The sequence below is a fragment of the Oncorhynchus keta genome, chromosome 28, assembly GCF_023373465.1.
Source record: "Oncorhynchus keta strain PuntledgeMale-10-30-2019 chromosome 28, Oket_V2, whole genome shotgun sequence".
NCBI classification, from domain to species: Eukaryota; Metazoa; Chordata; class Actinopteri; order Salmoniformes; family Salmonidae; genus Oncorhynchus; species Oncorhynchus keta.
In genome coordinates this window covers 44,944,743-44,960,796 of record NC_068448.1, presented here as the reverse complement: position 1 = coordinate 44,960,796, position 16,054 = coordinate 44,944,743, and the positions used below count along the sequence as shown (strand labels likewise).

The 16,054-nt window shown below is 44.1% G+C and overlaps 1 protein-coding gene across 14 annotated transcripts in view; it reads left to right on the top strand.

The window, feature by feature from the left end:
- The window catches only part of LOC118361472 (protein scribble homolog), a 128,062-nt gene that overhangs the window by 76,185 nt on the left and 35,823 nt on the right, over nucleotides 1–16,054 (top strand). For 13 of the 14 annotated variants that reach the window (XR_008083496.1, XM_052483143.1, XM_052483149.1 and 10 more), the window contains exons 16-20: nucleotides 2,542–2,604; nucleotides 9,744–9,833; nucleotides 10,018–10,095; nucleotides 10,250–10,570; nucleotides 13,860–13,940. Coding sequence is in view for 13 of the 14 variants with exons in the window: in XM_052483143.1 (XP_052339103.1) it covers nucleotides 2,542–2,604; nucleotides 9,744–9,833; nucleotides 10,018–10,095; nucleotides 10,250–10,570; nucleotides 13,860–13,940 (633 nt within the window). In the remaining variant the exon portion in view is untranslated. The remainder of the gene's footprint in view (nucleotides 1–2,541; nucleotides 2,605–9,743; nucleotides 9,834–10,017; nucleotides 10,096–10,249; nucleotides 10,571–13,859; nucleotides 13,941–16,054) is intronic. The other variant, XM_052483144.1, reaches the window with a different exon arrangement.

Here is a 16,054-nt window from a genome sequence, read left to right as displayed (position 1 = left end):
TGGCAGTTACAGGTTTTTTTAATAATGCAAAAATGCTCCTACTTCCTGAGGGGGAAGTTGACTGACCCCCCTCCGGACCTCCACCCTACCCAACCTTAGTCATACATCAGCACCACCTCGTCAGAGAATCCTGGGGAGAGCCTTGATTGTACCTTCTAGATAGCAGCTAATTACCAAGTACGTGTAAGTCTATTGCGTACCGTTCATACTGAGGCAGTCTTCTGCCAACATCATTATTAGGCAAAAAAAAATGGTGCATTTGTGATTTGAGCAGTTCCGGTGTTGCGAGCGCCGTCGTGAGGTCCACAGGTCCGGGGGTCCCTCCGCCATGCTGAAGTGGTACTCATAAAAATGATTCAAGGTTGGCAGGTCTGTACACACTCACTATCATGTTATTATGTAGTTGTCGTGTTTAGAGACCCAAGTTTTTTTACTCCTTCTGATAAGTTGACTACACTAACTGGGGCCACCTGGTCACGAAAAACTTGGCGCCCTAACCATGTATCCCAATTTCAAATTAGCCAGGACTACCATGGGCTCGTTTTCCTTTAGTGTTTTTGCCCTAATGAAGCTGACAGACAGTTGAATAAAGCTTTTGCACACCAGTTCTATTCATCCTGACATGTCAGTGGCCTGTTCGCCTCGATGCACACCCAAGACACACAGATGCGTAGAAGCCCCCAGTCTTGTCACCCTGCAACCTGCATTCAGTCCGGACTGCTGGCACTGGATTGGATTGAGGAGGAGATTACATTGCATGTCATGTTGCCTTGCATAGGAAAAACGATTTGTTTACAGGAATGTTTGCCGGGAGTCTTATAGTTTGCACTCTGGTGCTTTTACGTTGCTCTCTCTGTCCCACACAAGCAGGATTCTCTCAGACATTCACAGGACAAGACATATAATAACAAACAAGAGTGGACTTTCTCATTAACAACATTTGATAAATGTTTGTAAATGTCATCAAACAGACTGACAGTTTACAAATGGACAACCAGCACAAACCAAATCCAGTGTGAGTTGTTTAAATGCTTAAAACGTGGACACATTTCACCCCTTTAGTCCTATTTGTGAACCAAATGGCACCCTATTCCATTTATAGTGCACTCCTTTTGACCAGAGCCCAAAGGGTCTTGGTCAAAAGTCATACACTAAAAAGGAAATAGGGTGCCATTTTGGATGTACTCATGTGTTTACCCACACACTTTCCAGTCAACTCCGAGTGGAGCTCCCTCTTGTGGCTGCTCTGAGCTCTCGCATCAAGTTTGCCGGCTCTCTTGGACCAGTTGTCAATAATGCCAGTGATAAAATCGTTTAGTACAAAGTGATTGTCTATCAAATGACGAATCCCCACCCCATCAGCTGTGCACCAGATGCCCCCTGCTGGCCCCCTGCCATGAAGTCCCCTGCACCATGCCTCTGTCTGCCCACCTCAGTACTATGCTTCTCACCATATCATTTGCTGTTTCCTGTTCTGTTTTTAATTGGTTAATGACTTCTCCCTGACCTGCCTTCCTATATTTGTGTAAAAGTGTACACCAGGGCTCCTGAAATGTATGATTCTAAGGCAATTTTTTTTCAAATGGATTATTAATCGTAATCACCACTAGAGCTGCTACCTAATATGCAGAGAGAGAGAGTGTGTGTGTGTGTGTGTGTGTGTGTGTGTGTGTGTGTGTGTGTGTGTGTGTGTGTGTGCCTGTTAATCTGCAGACCATCCGGAATTTGTCTTGGCAGAGGTGGAAATGTTGAGACCCATACAAACTGATTTCATTCATGAAGTATTGTTGGAGTGCGGTATGCACCTACATAACAACCTATTTTTGAACAATTCTGCAGCAGATTTCAATCTTAAAAGATAACAACACATCAATGGCTTAGAGCAATTTGCATTTTACACATCAAGCCACTATTTTTATAAGGCTGTCTAGATCTGGAATTGATTTGTTATTGCTTAATGGCTGATTTCAAATGTTTATATAATCAGTTTTTTTGGGGGTTGTTGAATGATTGACAAGTGCAACTAAATCTGAGAAAGACTACTGCACATTAGAACGTGTATTACACAGGTCAAAGGGTTAACTGTGGTGTCTGTCTATAGGCTGGAGGGAACGTTGCTTTGGGAGACACTGCTTTCTTTCCCCCATTTCTCTTTCTGCACACAAGCTGCCGTCCCTGTGTGGCCTGTAGCTCGCCTTATTCTGGGTCTCGAGTTTCCACCCCTGCCTGCATCTGCCTCTGGTGGCTGGGGAGTGAGTGATGTGTGTGACTGGTGTTGCCATTGTTCAAAGGACCTCCACTGGAAATCAAATTGGCCATAATAAATGTCCTTACTTAACATACTATACAATAGTGTATATATGACCTTTTGGGGTTCATCCCAGTGGCTGAATGAATGCGTGGTGTGGTGTGTGTGTTATTTTGAAGTGTGTGCATTTTTCTTCTGTTTTTGAATGGATTTGGTTAGAGTATGCTTGTGTGCATATTAGTTACTTTGGCCTCACTAATCCGCATGCCTCTCGCTGGTTCCTGTCCTAACAGGGGGTGTCATTTGATCAAGTCAATAATCTCCTGATTGAGCCTGCTCGAATTGAGGAGGAAGAGGTCTGTACCTACTCTCTTTCACTCCATCCACTCTCGTTCTCTCTCTTTCTCCCATTCACCCACCCGCTGGCTCTCAGTTGGGGGACAAACAATAACTCACATAAATCAATGATTAATCCAAGCCAATCGCCCAGAGAAATGCCCACCACAACTCTCCATCGGATCGCCAGTGTAGTAGAACTTGAAGGGGAGGATGCAGGAGTAACACTTTATATGGTCAAAGGGTTATAGGATTTAAGTCATATCCAGTACATTGGGAATGTTTTCAGACCTATTCACTTTTTCCACATTTTAGTGCGTTACAGCCTTATTCTAAAATATATTTAACAAAAATAAGTCATCAATCTACACACAATACTGTTAGAGTTGCGTCAATTCGAATCTGGTATCAGGATAAATATGACAATGAGTCACCGATTGTATACTATGTATTTTTGTGGTAAATGCAATTTTCGTATATACGGGCTCTCTGTCCCACCTCGCAGGGCAAAACAGAGAACTGACAAGATGTATGTAAATAGTATTCTTTATACTGTGATAGACAGTTCCAACCTGTCTGTTGGCCTATCACAGTAGAGACTGGGCGTGGTTTAAACTTGCTCAGCCTATTGCAGGCGCTCAGGCGGGTCCCCGCCTCTTTGCGCTTCTGTTGATAGATGTAAGTGTTGCTGTGAAGAACATCCATGCGCTCATACAGTTATCTCGCACCTGGCTCCTGTTATCTAACAAAAGACCGCTTGTTCTCGCAACACCCCGCTCTGAATGTGCCCCCCTCCCAACTCACTGAACAGTTCCTGTCTTCATGCTACTTTTCCATCATGAGAAAGGCCCATGGCCTTGAAACTGTTAACAATGTTTCATGTCAGCTATGTTGCATAACACATACATACATCCACACAAGCCAACAGCAGATAATATTCAATGATATATATGGTAATGGCTATAGTGTAAAACACAGAAACCTCATAATACCCCGTAATGACAAAGTGAAAACAGGTTTTTATAAATGATTGTATGTATGTATGTTTGTATGTACAGTGGGGCAAAAAAGTATTTAGTCAGCCACCAATTGTGCAAGTTCTCCCACTTAAATAGATGAGGCCTGTAATTTTCATCATAGGTACAGTTCAACTATGACAGACAAAATGAGAAAAAAAAATCCAGAAAATCACATTGTAGGATTTTTAATTAATTAATTTGCAAATTATGGTGGAAAATAAGTATTAGGACTATTTCCCTGCCATTTGTATTTCATTAACCTTTGACTATTGGATGTTCTTATAGGCACGTTAGTATTGCCAGTGTAACAGTATAGCTTCCGCTCCTCCCTGCGCTCGAACCAGCAACACAACCTCAACAGCCAACACATCGAAGCAGCGTTACCCATGCAGAGCAAGGGAAACAACCACTCCAAGGCTCAGAGCGAGTGAAGTTTGAAACGCTATTTGCGCGCGCTAACTAGCCAGCCATTTCACTTCGGTCACACCAGCCTCATCTCGGGAGTTGATAGGTTTGAAGTCATAAACAGCGCAATGCTTGATGCACAACGAAGAGCTGCTGGAAAAACGCACGAAAGTGCTGTTTGAATGAATGTGTACGCGCCTGCTTCTGCCTACCACCGCTCAGTCAGATACGTAGATACTTGTTGTATGCTTCTATGGTCAGTCAGATTATATGCAACACAGGACACACTAGATAATATCTATTAATATCATCAACCATGTGTAGTTAACTAGTGATTATGATTGATAAGTTTAATGCGAGCTAGCTATTTACATTGGCTTCTACTGCATTCGCGTAACATGCAGTCTCCTTGTGGAGTGCAACGAGAGGTAGGTGGTTAAGAGCATTGGACTAGTTAACTGTAAGGTTGCAAGATTGGATCCCCGAGCTGACAAGGTGAAAATCTGTCTTTCTGCCCCTGAACGAGGCAGTTAACCTAGGCCTTCATTGAAAGAATAAGAATGTGTTCTTAACTGACTTGCCTACTAATTAATCGGCCATTCCGATTATTCGGTCGACCTCTAATATATATATATAGATATATATATATATATATATATATATATATATATAACGGATACTTTATTTAGATAAGTATTCAGACCCTTTGCTATGAGACTTGAAATTGAGCTCAGGGGCATCCTGTTTCCATTGATCATCCTTGAGATGTTTCTACAACTTGATTGGAGTCAATCTGTTTTAAATTAATTTGATTGTACATGATTTGGAAAGGAAAGGCACACACACCTGTCTATATAAGGTCCCAAAGTTGACAGTGCATGTCAGAGCAAAAACCAAGCCATGAGGTAGAAGGAATTGTCTGTAGAGCTCAGAGACAGGATTGTGTTGAGGCACAGATCTAGGGAAGGGTACCAAAAAAAATTGTCTGCAGCATTGAAGGTTCCCAAGAACACAGCGGCCTCCATCATTCTTAAATGGAACCAGTTTGGAACCACCAATTGGGCGAGAAGGGCCTTGGTCAGGAAGGTGACCAAGGACCCGATGGTCACTCTGACAGAGCTCCAGAGTTCCTCTGTGGAGATGGGGGAACCTTCCAGAAGGACAACCATCTCTGCAGCACTCCACCAATCAGGCCTTTATGGTAGAGTGGTCAGACTGACGCCACTCCTCAGTAAAAGGCACATGTCATCCCGCTTGGATTTTGCCAAAAGCATCACGTCTGGACGAAACCTGGAACCATCCCTACAGTGAAGCATGGTGGTGGCAGCATCATGCTGTGGGAATGTTTTTCAGCAGCAGGGACTGGGAGACTAGTCAGGATGAGGGAAAGATGAACGGAGCTAAGTATAGAGATCCTTGATGAAAACCTGCTCCAGAGTGCTCAGGATCTCTGGGGCGAAAGTTCTCTTTCCAACAGGACAATGACCCTAAGCACACAGCCAAGACAATGCTGGAGTGGATTTGGGACAAGTCTTTGGATGTCCTTGAGAGAATAATGGGAGAAACTCCCCAAATACAGGTGTCTGAATACTGAAAAGGTCTGAATACTTAAGTAATTATGATATTTCAGTATATTTTTTTAATACATTTGCTCATGGTGCATTGTGTGTAGATTGAGGGGGGGAAACTAATTTAATACATTTTAGAATGACGCTGTAATGTAACAAAATGTAGAAAAATTCAAGGGGTCTGAATACTTTCCGAATATAAAACAGTATGGTTATACAATTGTAATGAAGAAGTTCTATGTAATTGGTAAACAAGTGTTTACCCATCAGTGACGCCCTTCCCCATTCTCAAGTTCTACCACGCTGTTGCTTGTCCTTCTCCCGTTCTTCATCATCCTGTTCAGGCTGTGTGGCCCTTGAGTGAGTGAATGAGGTTGCTGGTGCTGCTGTCTGTGATGGAGGAGGTCCATCTTCTTTCAGCACCATCTTTCAGGTTTTACATTTACTCAATCGGTGTGTCCAGCAGGATCTGGCACACACATTGCAACTTCTAACCCGGAGAAATGTGTTTTGTTGTTAAGTAGTTGAAGGATTTATTTGTGAGAACATGTATGTGTATTATCAAAAAATAAAATGCTGTTCTTTCTCATCATGGTACCACGCCCTACAGCTATCATGATATGACAAAGGAACACGCTGGCCCTTTCCAGACATTTTAGTCCAGAGGGTAAGCACTTTGCTAAACGGTTTGCACTGCTGAATAGCTCAAGAACCACAAAGCATCTTATCAAGAACTTAAAGGCCCAGTGCAGTCAAAAACAGTTTTCCTGTGTTTTAATATAGATTTCCACACTATGGTTGGAATAATATTGTGAAAATTACCACCTGAAATGTCACCTTTTTTGTTGTTGTGGGAAGAAGTTTTAGTCTGCCTGGTGACATCACCAGGTAGTAAATTAGTTAATAGACAAGGGGTTCCCAAACTTCTTTTGGCCAGTGATCCCTATTTTGAAAACCAAATGTTTTCGGGACTCTACCACGTAAAACAAAGTTCTGAAATAAACAGTCAGTGTTTACTATTTTAATTTGGGCTATGACAGTTGCACCAACGGAACATACACCATAATCTGTGAGGTGTACCACTAGTTGAGCTCTCCAGGAACATAGTTATGCCTAACATTTTTAGAAGCATTAGACCAGAACCGTGATGCTGTTTGACGTCTAAGTTTGAACATTATAGTCAAAGTATTTTTGACAGTATTTCAATCTGAAGGCGGTATGGTTTGAAGTGACTGAAATGCATCAGAAAGGTATTGCGAAGTTCAGAAAGTCATCAGGTAATGATGTTGTATGATATTCTGTGTAGGAAAGAACATAATTGACATTATTTCCCCACCAGTCTGATTTAGTGCCTGGTCTTGTCCACTACTTTCTAACGGCTTGTGGGCATAGTAGATGCAAACAGTACGCCAGTGATGGGGTCATAATATGTTGTAGATTAAAGCATTCAAAAGATGAAGCCACATTTGTAGGAAGAAAACCACGTTGTTTATTACAGCTGCATCTGGCGGCTACTGGAGGTTACTGACGTAACCCTGGTCCTATGAACCAAGCACACCTTTTCTTACGTGACCCCATTTTAAAATTAAGCTTTAAGATGACACACTAAGATATGTGAACGCCTGACACACAACTACTGGCACTACTGTGTCATTTATTGTGGGGAGCACTTCAACGAATTGTGGTTGAATTTAATTGACATTTTAGTCATTTTTCATTTCCACTTATCCAGACCGACTTACAATTAGTGCCTTCATCTTGAGATTGCTGAGTGAGACAACCACATATCACAGTTGACGCAAGTACATTTTCCCTCAATAAAATAGTTATCAGCAAAGTCGGTGCTTGTAGGAAAATGTATACTGAACAAAAATATAAACACAACATGCAAAAATGTCAATGATTTTACTGAGTTACATACAGTTCATATAAGGAAATCAATAAATTGAAATAAATTCATTAGACCCTAATCTATGGATTTCGCATGAAGGGCGTGGACGTAGCCATGGGTGAGCCTGGGAAGGCATAGGCCCACCCACTTGGGAGCCAGGCCCAGCCAATCAGAATTAGTTTTTCCCCACAAAAGGGCTTTATTACAAACAGAAATACATCAGTTGTCCAAGTTGCTGGTCTCAGACAATCCCGCAGGTGAAGAAGCCAGATATGGAGGTCCTGGGCTGGCGTGGTTACGCGGTTGTGAGTTCGGTTGGATGTATTGTTAAACGACATTGGAGGTGGCTTATGGTAGAGAAATTAACATTCAATTCTCTGCCAACAGCTCTGTTGGACATTCCTGCAGTAAGCATGCCAATTGCACTCTCCCTCAAAACTTGAGACATCTGTGGCATTGTGTTGTGACACAACTGCACATTTGAATGGCCTTTTATTGTGTCCAGCACAAGGTGCACCTGTGTAATGATCATGCTGTTTAAATAACTTCCTGATATGCCACACCTGTCAGGTGGTTGAAAGAAAATGCTCACCAGGGATGTAAACAAATGTTTGCACAACATTTGAGAGAAATAAGCTTGTTGCGTTTATATTTTTGTTCAGTGTGTGTATATATATATACATATTTATTTTCAGGGTGGATATTCTAAGATATTCTTTGGAGGGTTGGGTTTCAGACGTTTTCAGGAGATGGGGAGGGCTGTCCTAGCGTCGCGGAAACTGGTTATCCAATTGGTCTGCCAGGGCAGAGAAGAGCTTTGACTGGGTTGAGTGGGAGCTGACCCAACGTAGGTGTGGGAGGTCCAAGAGACCAGATGTGGCGGAAAGGACTGCTCGGGTTGGGGTGTAGGGTTTGAGCATAGCCTGAAGATAGGGAGGGGCAGTTCCCTTTGCTTCGACTAGAAGACAGTGGAGTGTGTGGAGGGACGGGGTCACATGGATGAACTTGGAAGGCTGCAATGTGCTGGATCAATTGCAGTGGTTTGATGCCACAAGCAGGGAGCTCAGCCAAAAGGATTGCAGTAGTCTAGATTGGAGATGATGAAGCCTGGATTTTGATTCATTTCGTACAATATTTCTATACATGTCTACTATTTAAATGTGTATTACTTTGAAAGGATTGAATAGCGTCATTGGGTGGTAGCACATACTTAACTAATAAGATAAGATACAACCTACTGATTATTTTATGTTGGTGGCTTTGGTTATGGAGGAGTGATAGTTGGCCTTGGTGACTGGGTCTGCATTTCTGGTGAGGATGCCTATGGAATGGTTGGTACGTGCATATTGTGCATCTGCGCTGCCCGTTGTTGCATGAGCGTTCTGCAACGGTGACAACGAGTTTGTGAGAACGGAGCCTTTTGACGACGACACACTGGAATGAACCTCCACTCCCTTCCCCCCCACCCCACCCCAGAACACAGCACTCTTTCACTTCACTATTTCTTTCCTCTTCTTTCTCTCCCACTTATATTTCACCCTCATCCTCCACTTACTCCCACTCTGCACGGCTTGCGCGGACAGCATTCACACATCCAGTTCAGACCCACACACCACCTTTGTGACTGTTCCATGACCAAGTATTGTGTCTCACCTCAGTGTCTGAAAGTAGCCTTCATGTTTTATGTCAAAAGGATTACGTGTGTCGAGTCATTTCACTGTGCGTCTTCGGGCTAATGTCAATGCCTTGTGATATGATGGGTAATTTGTTTAGTACTACCGTTAATGATATTTCTACTCCAAAATGGCCACCTTTTTTAATAAGTCACTGTAGCTACTCTCTGTATGGAGAGATGGAAGGCAAGACTCATGCCTTTTCTCATTCGACATACACTTGAGTTGAGTTTAGCCCTGAGACCAGTGTAGCCCCTGTCCATCCCGTCTGTCCCTAGTCTATCCATGCCGCACTCCCCAGATCGGCACCACATTTTGAGTGGAGAGGGGGTTCACCCACTCCACATGACTTCATTTGAATAAATAGTCAATTAAATCCATTTACTGTCCAATCAACACTACACGTAATCACATTATCAGTTGGTTCATCACAATATGCAGCAACTTTCAAATTGACATTTGACCCAAAAGTATCATCTTGTTAAAAACAATTGTGTCAAGTGGAGTGTGGTGAGCTCTCCTCCTTCCTGTCCTGTCTGAGGACAGGGCTGTTGTATGGGGTGACTCCGCTCAGTGCGCTGACCCCCTCTCCTCCGTTTCCAGCACACCCTGACCATTCTACGTCAAACTGGGGGCCTGGGCATCAGCATAGCCGGAGGACAGGGATCCACACCCTACAAGGGGGATGATGAGGTGAGGGCCGAGGACAGCTGTGGAGACTCCTAAATGTACAGATGGATTGTGTCCCAAATTCTCTATAGGGAACCAGTGCCCTGGTCAAAATAGTGCACTGCATAGGAAGATGGTATTATTTTGGACACATGCTGGGGACTGATTGAGACTTGTGACTGTGTACTTGTCTTGTCTGTCCCTCAAGGGAATTTTCATCTCCAGGGTGTCTGAAGAGGGCCCCGCAGCGCAGGCTGGGGTCAAAGTGGGAGACAAACTCCTAGAGGTAAAGTGTGTGCATGTGCGTGCTTGATAAGCGTATGGGTGCCCATTCTTATGCCTGTTTGCAGCCATGGTGCATTCATGGTCAAGGTCCATGAACAGGCCTTTTGACTGTAGAGAGAACCATGATCGCCGCTCCCTCCCGCCCTCTCTCTCAGGTGAACGGTGTGGTTCTCCAGGGGGCAGAGCACCACACGGCGGTAGAGGCCCTGCGCAGCTCGGGCGCCGCCGTCTCCATGAGCGTCCTCCGGGAGCACATGGTGGAGCCGGAGAACGCCATCACCACCACACCGCTAAGGCCCGAGGACGACTACTTCCCCCGGGAGAGACGGGCCAGTGGCCTTCCCTTCTGCATTGAGGCAGGCTCCCCCGCAGGCTTCCGACACAGGCTGTCTGCCTGCCTGGTCCGCAATGACAAGGGTCTGGGCTTCAGCATTGCCGGGGGCAAAGGCTCCACAGCCTACCGCACGGGGGACATGGTGAGCTGAACACGCACACATCCCTAGTGTGTACAGTAGACACTGAGATTCACACACACACATCACTCAATGTACAACAGAGTGGTGTAGGAATATTGGGTGTTGTTCAGACCTGATTAATATTTCATCCTCCTGGTCTTAGTAGTGAAACCCCTTTTGTATGTATGTGGTGTCAGGTTGTCCCACTTCTCAAGTCAACGACACGATACCTCTAACTGCGCAAGCTACAGCATGAGAGAGAGTTTAAGATTCCGGATTCGTGGATTTCCTATGTATTTCTGTATTATGCCGAGTCATAGTCTTCCCCCCCCAACCCCTCTAAGGTTTTCTCATTCTGACAACCCATTTTCCGGTTCCAGCGTTTACAGCCATCACCAAGGAGACAGGTGTGAATAGCGAGCCTTGACACCTGATAGGTCCTGTGTAACTGGGACGGGAGGGGCCAGGGGGTATTTTTGGGCCACTGCATTGGCTACATTCATGGCTAAATGTCCTGTGCAAACACCGCTCTCAAACACACACACACACACAGCTATGGGAGCCCTTGGAGAAAAACCGAGATGCACACTTATCGCTGGAGTCTGTAAGTCTGCCTTTTTCTAGAATGGATGGTATCTCTGTTGAGATGGATTAGGAGTAGGCCTGCACTTTGTCTGCCCCTGTGCATGATAGTTTAGAATTTAGGAGCTGAAACATAAGTACAACAGTGGAGGCTGCTGAGGGGAGGGTGGCTCATAGTAATGTCTGGAACAGAGCAAATGGAATGGCATCAAACCCATGGAAACCATGCGTTTGATGTATTTCGTATCATTCCACCTCAGCCATTACCATGGGCCTGCCCTCCTCAATTAAGGTGTCACCAACCTCCTGTGAAGTCCATGTACTTAAGTTATTCTTGTGCTGAGATCATGCCGCATAAATACTACTTAACGAGCCCAAACAAACAATTGAGGGTAGCGGTAGACCTAGTGACTGAATAAGACCGCTAGACTATATTAAGTCCTGGCTGGGTGAAGTCATCGTTATTGGACATCCCCTGGTAGGCCCTCTCCCAGAGTAGACTGACTGATTTAACTAGCAGGGGGCATTGCAGACCTGTTGCATCAGACTAAGTCGATAGCTAAAGTCTACGCTTCTTTGTCTGTGACTGGTCAACAGTTGGGATTATTCAATAATAATATAAAATAATAATAATAATATATGCCATTTAGCAGACGCTTTTATCCAAAGCGACTTACAGTCATGTGTGCATACATTCTATGTATGGGTGGTCCCGGGGATCGAACCCACTACCCTGGCGTTACAAGCGCCATGCTCTACCAACTGAGCTACAATAAAGTCTTTGAAGTCATTCAACGAGAGACGATTTGTTTTCATGCACATTTTTTGTTGTTGAGAATGTCTCTGTCTGGTCGTGGTTTTAAAATGTATGAAATCTCATGTAGTATCAACATTTGCTGTGGGAGCTGTAGCCACAGTGATTTGAGCTATCTGATTGGCCAGCGCAGTAGGCACACTTGAATTAGCCACAGCTCTCCTGGTGCGCCGAGAAGGAATTACAGCTGTCAGTCTTTCTGGGTAAGTCTCAAGATCTTTCCACACATGGATTGAACAATATTTGGCCATTATTATTTTCAAAATTCTTCAAGATCAGTCAAAATGTTTGTTGATCATTGCTAGACAATCATTTTCAGGTCTTGCCATATATTTTCCAGTAGATTTAAGTCAAAAATGTAACTCAGAACATTAACTGTCTTCTTGGTAAGCAACTCCAATGTAGATTTGGCCTTGTGTTTTAGGTTATTGTCCTGCTGAAGTGTGAATTTGTCTCCCAGTGTCTGTTGTAAAGCCAGGTTTTCCTCTAGGATTTTGCCTGTGCTTAGCACCATTCCGTTTCTTTTTTCATCCTGAAAAACTCCCCAGTCCTTAACGATTACAAGCATACCCATAACATGATGCAGCCACCACTATGCTTGAAAATATGAATAGTGGTACTCACTAATATGTTTGGGACAAATCCAATGCAACACAACACTTCTTATTCAGGACAAAAAGTGAATTGCTTTGACACATTTTTAGCAGTATTACTTTAGTGCCTTTAGTTGCAAACAGGATGCATATTTTGGAGTATTTATGTTCCTTCTCACACTGTCAGTTAGGTTATTATTGTGGAGTAACTACAATGTTGATCCATCCTCAGTTTTCTCTGATCACAGCCATCAAACTCTGTAACTGTTCTAAAGTCACTATTTGCATCATGGTGAAATCCCTGAGAGGTTTCCTTCCTCTCCAGCAATTGTTAGGTAGGACGCCTGTATCTTTGAAGTGACTGGGTGTATTGATACACCATCCAAGGTGTAATTAATAACTTCACTATGCTCAAAGGGATATTCAATGTCTGCTTTTGGGAAAAAAAATGCTTGGCCATCTACCAATAGGTGCCCTTCTTTGCGAGACAATGGAAAACCTCCCTGGTCTTTGGGGTTGAATCTGTGTTTGAAATGTACTGCTCGACTGAGGGACATTACAGATCATTGTATGTGTTGGGTACAGAGATGTTGGGTACACATTGGAAAACCTCCCTGGTCTTTGGGATTGAATTTGTGTTTGAAATGTACTGCTCGACTGAGGGACATTACAGCTCATTGTATGTGTGGGGTACAGAGATGATGTAGTCATTCAGAAATCATGTTAAACACTATTATTCAACACTCAGTGAGTCCATGCAACGTATTATGTGACAAGCACATTTTTACTCCTGAACTTATTTAGGCTTTCCATAACAAAGGGGTTAAATATCAAATCAAATCGAATGTATTTATAAAGTCGTTCTTACATCAGCTGATATCCCAAAGTGCTGTACAGAAACCCAGCCTAAAAGCAATGCAGGTGTAGAAGCACGGTGGCTTTACTTCTTGACTCAAGACATTTCAGCTTTTCATTTTTTATTAATTTTGTAAAATTTCAAAATAAATAATTCCACATTGACACTATTGGGTATTGTGTTTAGGCCAGTGACAAAACAATTGAAATCTAATATATTTTAAATTCAGGCTTTAACACCACAAAATGTGAAAAAGTTAAGCGGTGTGAATAATTTCTGATCTCAATCAGATGATGTGCACAGACATGGGCTTGCATCCCCAATGCCACCCTATTCCCTACATAGTGCACTACTTTTTACCAGAGCCGTATAGTGCACTATATAGGGAATAGGCTGCCATTTAGGACATAGACAGGATGACATAATGAACTGACTGACTCTTGTGCCACGTGTCCGTCTCTGCAGGGAATCTACATCTCGCGGATCGCAGAGGGAGGGGCGGCCCACAGAGACTGCACACTCCGAGTAGGGGACAGGGTCATCACCGTGAGTACCCCTCCACTCCTCTGTTTAAGCCCCATGGAGGCATCCCAAATGGCACCCTATCCCTTTTTGACCAGTGCACTATATAGGGAATAGGGTGCTAATTGAGACACCACCCATGTTCTTCTCTTGCTCTCTGGACCAGAGCTCGGTCTGTGTGAACTTCATGCCAAACACACCAACCAAGCACACACACGTTAGATAACGTGGAGAGTAATCTCATCAAACTCACAATATGGTACATTCAAGCTGCTAACAACCCGTTCCATTTCATCCCAAAGATGCTCTATTGGGTTGAGGTCTGGGGACTGTGCAGGCCACTCAAGTAAACTGAACTCTTTTATTATTTTTATTTTTGTATTACTTTTGGAAATCTGTTTTCAAGTATTCTCAAGCGTTAGAGGGAGTTTGTATACAAATATAAGCAAGGTTTCAAATGATTGATTTAGTTGTTTGGCTCATTGCACTCTAGCGACTCTTTGTGGCGGTCTGGCCGCCTGCAAGCTGACCTGGTCGTCAGGTGAACAGTGTTTCCTCCCTACAAATTGCTGTGGCTGGCATCCGTGTTGAGCGGGTGGGTGTTAAGAAGCACGGTTTGGGGGGGTGGTCATGTTTCGGTGGACGCATGACTCGACCTTCGGCCTCCCGAGTCCGTTGGGGAGTTGCAGCGATGAGACGAGATCGAAATTGGGGAGAAAAAGAGGGTAACATATATTTTTTTAATGAGTGCACTATGCAGGGAATAGGGTGCCATTTGGGACGCAATCCTAGACTAGCATGACCTTAGCTGACATGTGTGTGACTGACTGCTGGAGCCAAGGTTCCTGCACGGTTCTTCACTGTGCCTCTCTTTACTGTGGTTATCATAGTGTTTTTATTATACAATGGCATGGCCTCACCTGCTGACAGAGTGCTGATTCAGAGTGGCACCTCATGCTCATATCCTTGACCATGGCTACAAAGGTAGGGCCTTGATGTGATCGCTCAATAGGCTTTTTTACCAATCCAGCGATTCATTCTATCTTGAGACATTCGCTAACCCCTTAGTTACGTTTGTGTGCCATGTGAAATAGTGTCCTCTTGTGTGTGTCTACAACTACTACTGTGTTGTTCTCTCATTCTCTGAGTCATAACCGTTTCTCTCTCCCCTGCCTCTTCCCCCTCCTATGTGAGGGAAATCCTAAAATGGCTTCCTGAATGATTCTGTTCCTCTCTGAACTCTCGGCTTCTCTCTTGCGCTTTCGTTCTCTCTCCTCTCTGCTCGCTCTCTATATCTCTCTCTCGTGCGCTCTCTCTCTCTCCCTCTCTGTGAACCTGCTCTCTCACTCTCCCTCTCCCTGCATGGCAACTAATGCTCAATGTGTCTCCTTGCCTGCTTGGTGGTGGTGGGTGTTTTGTTGGGTGTGTGGGCGGAGCCTCTGTTGTAACCGCATGTATTACCATAGCAGCAGCCGCAGTAAGCTTTTCAGCCAACGGTAAGAGCTGGTACTCTATGGTCAGTGCTGGCTTCTGTTTGTCTCTCGGACAAGAGGACCAATGACACAGCCCACTTTTTTGTCCCTCACCCCTCAGAGGTATCAGGACCTCGTTCTACATTTTAGGAAAGTTTACAGACTGCAGTCCATCCTCAAATGCCCTCTGTAAAGCAGGAGAATAGTTTAAAATGTGTAAAGGACAAGAGCTAGGTCTAGGAGCAGCACTGAGGCTGGAGCTTTAGAAAAGTATTGATAACTCTGTTTGCTGACTCAAGATCAGCCCATTCTTTGGCAGTCCATCGTATTTTCAGTGAGCAATCGCAAACGGATGGCATAAACATAAGTCAGATTGGCCAACGTCCAAAATACTGTATCATTTATTGCATTGACAGGACTTGTAGGACTACTTTCACGACTTTGGACATTGGAGAAAGGCTTAACATGCAGAAGTTCCTGAAGAAGCTCCTTGCTAGCTTGCCCTCTGCTCCTCCCTTCTCCTCCCTTCTCCTCCCGCCTCCCTTCTTCTGTATGGGTATTGGCTCCTGGTCTCTTCAGATATCACTCACTCACTCACTCACCCACTCTGGCTTACTTTGTTGCTGTACGTCTCAATGTACTATATTGAGCAATGATCGAGTTACT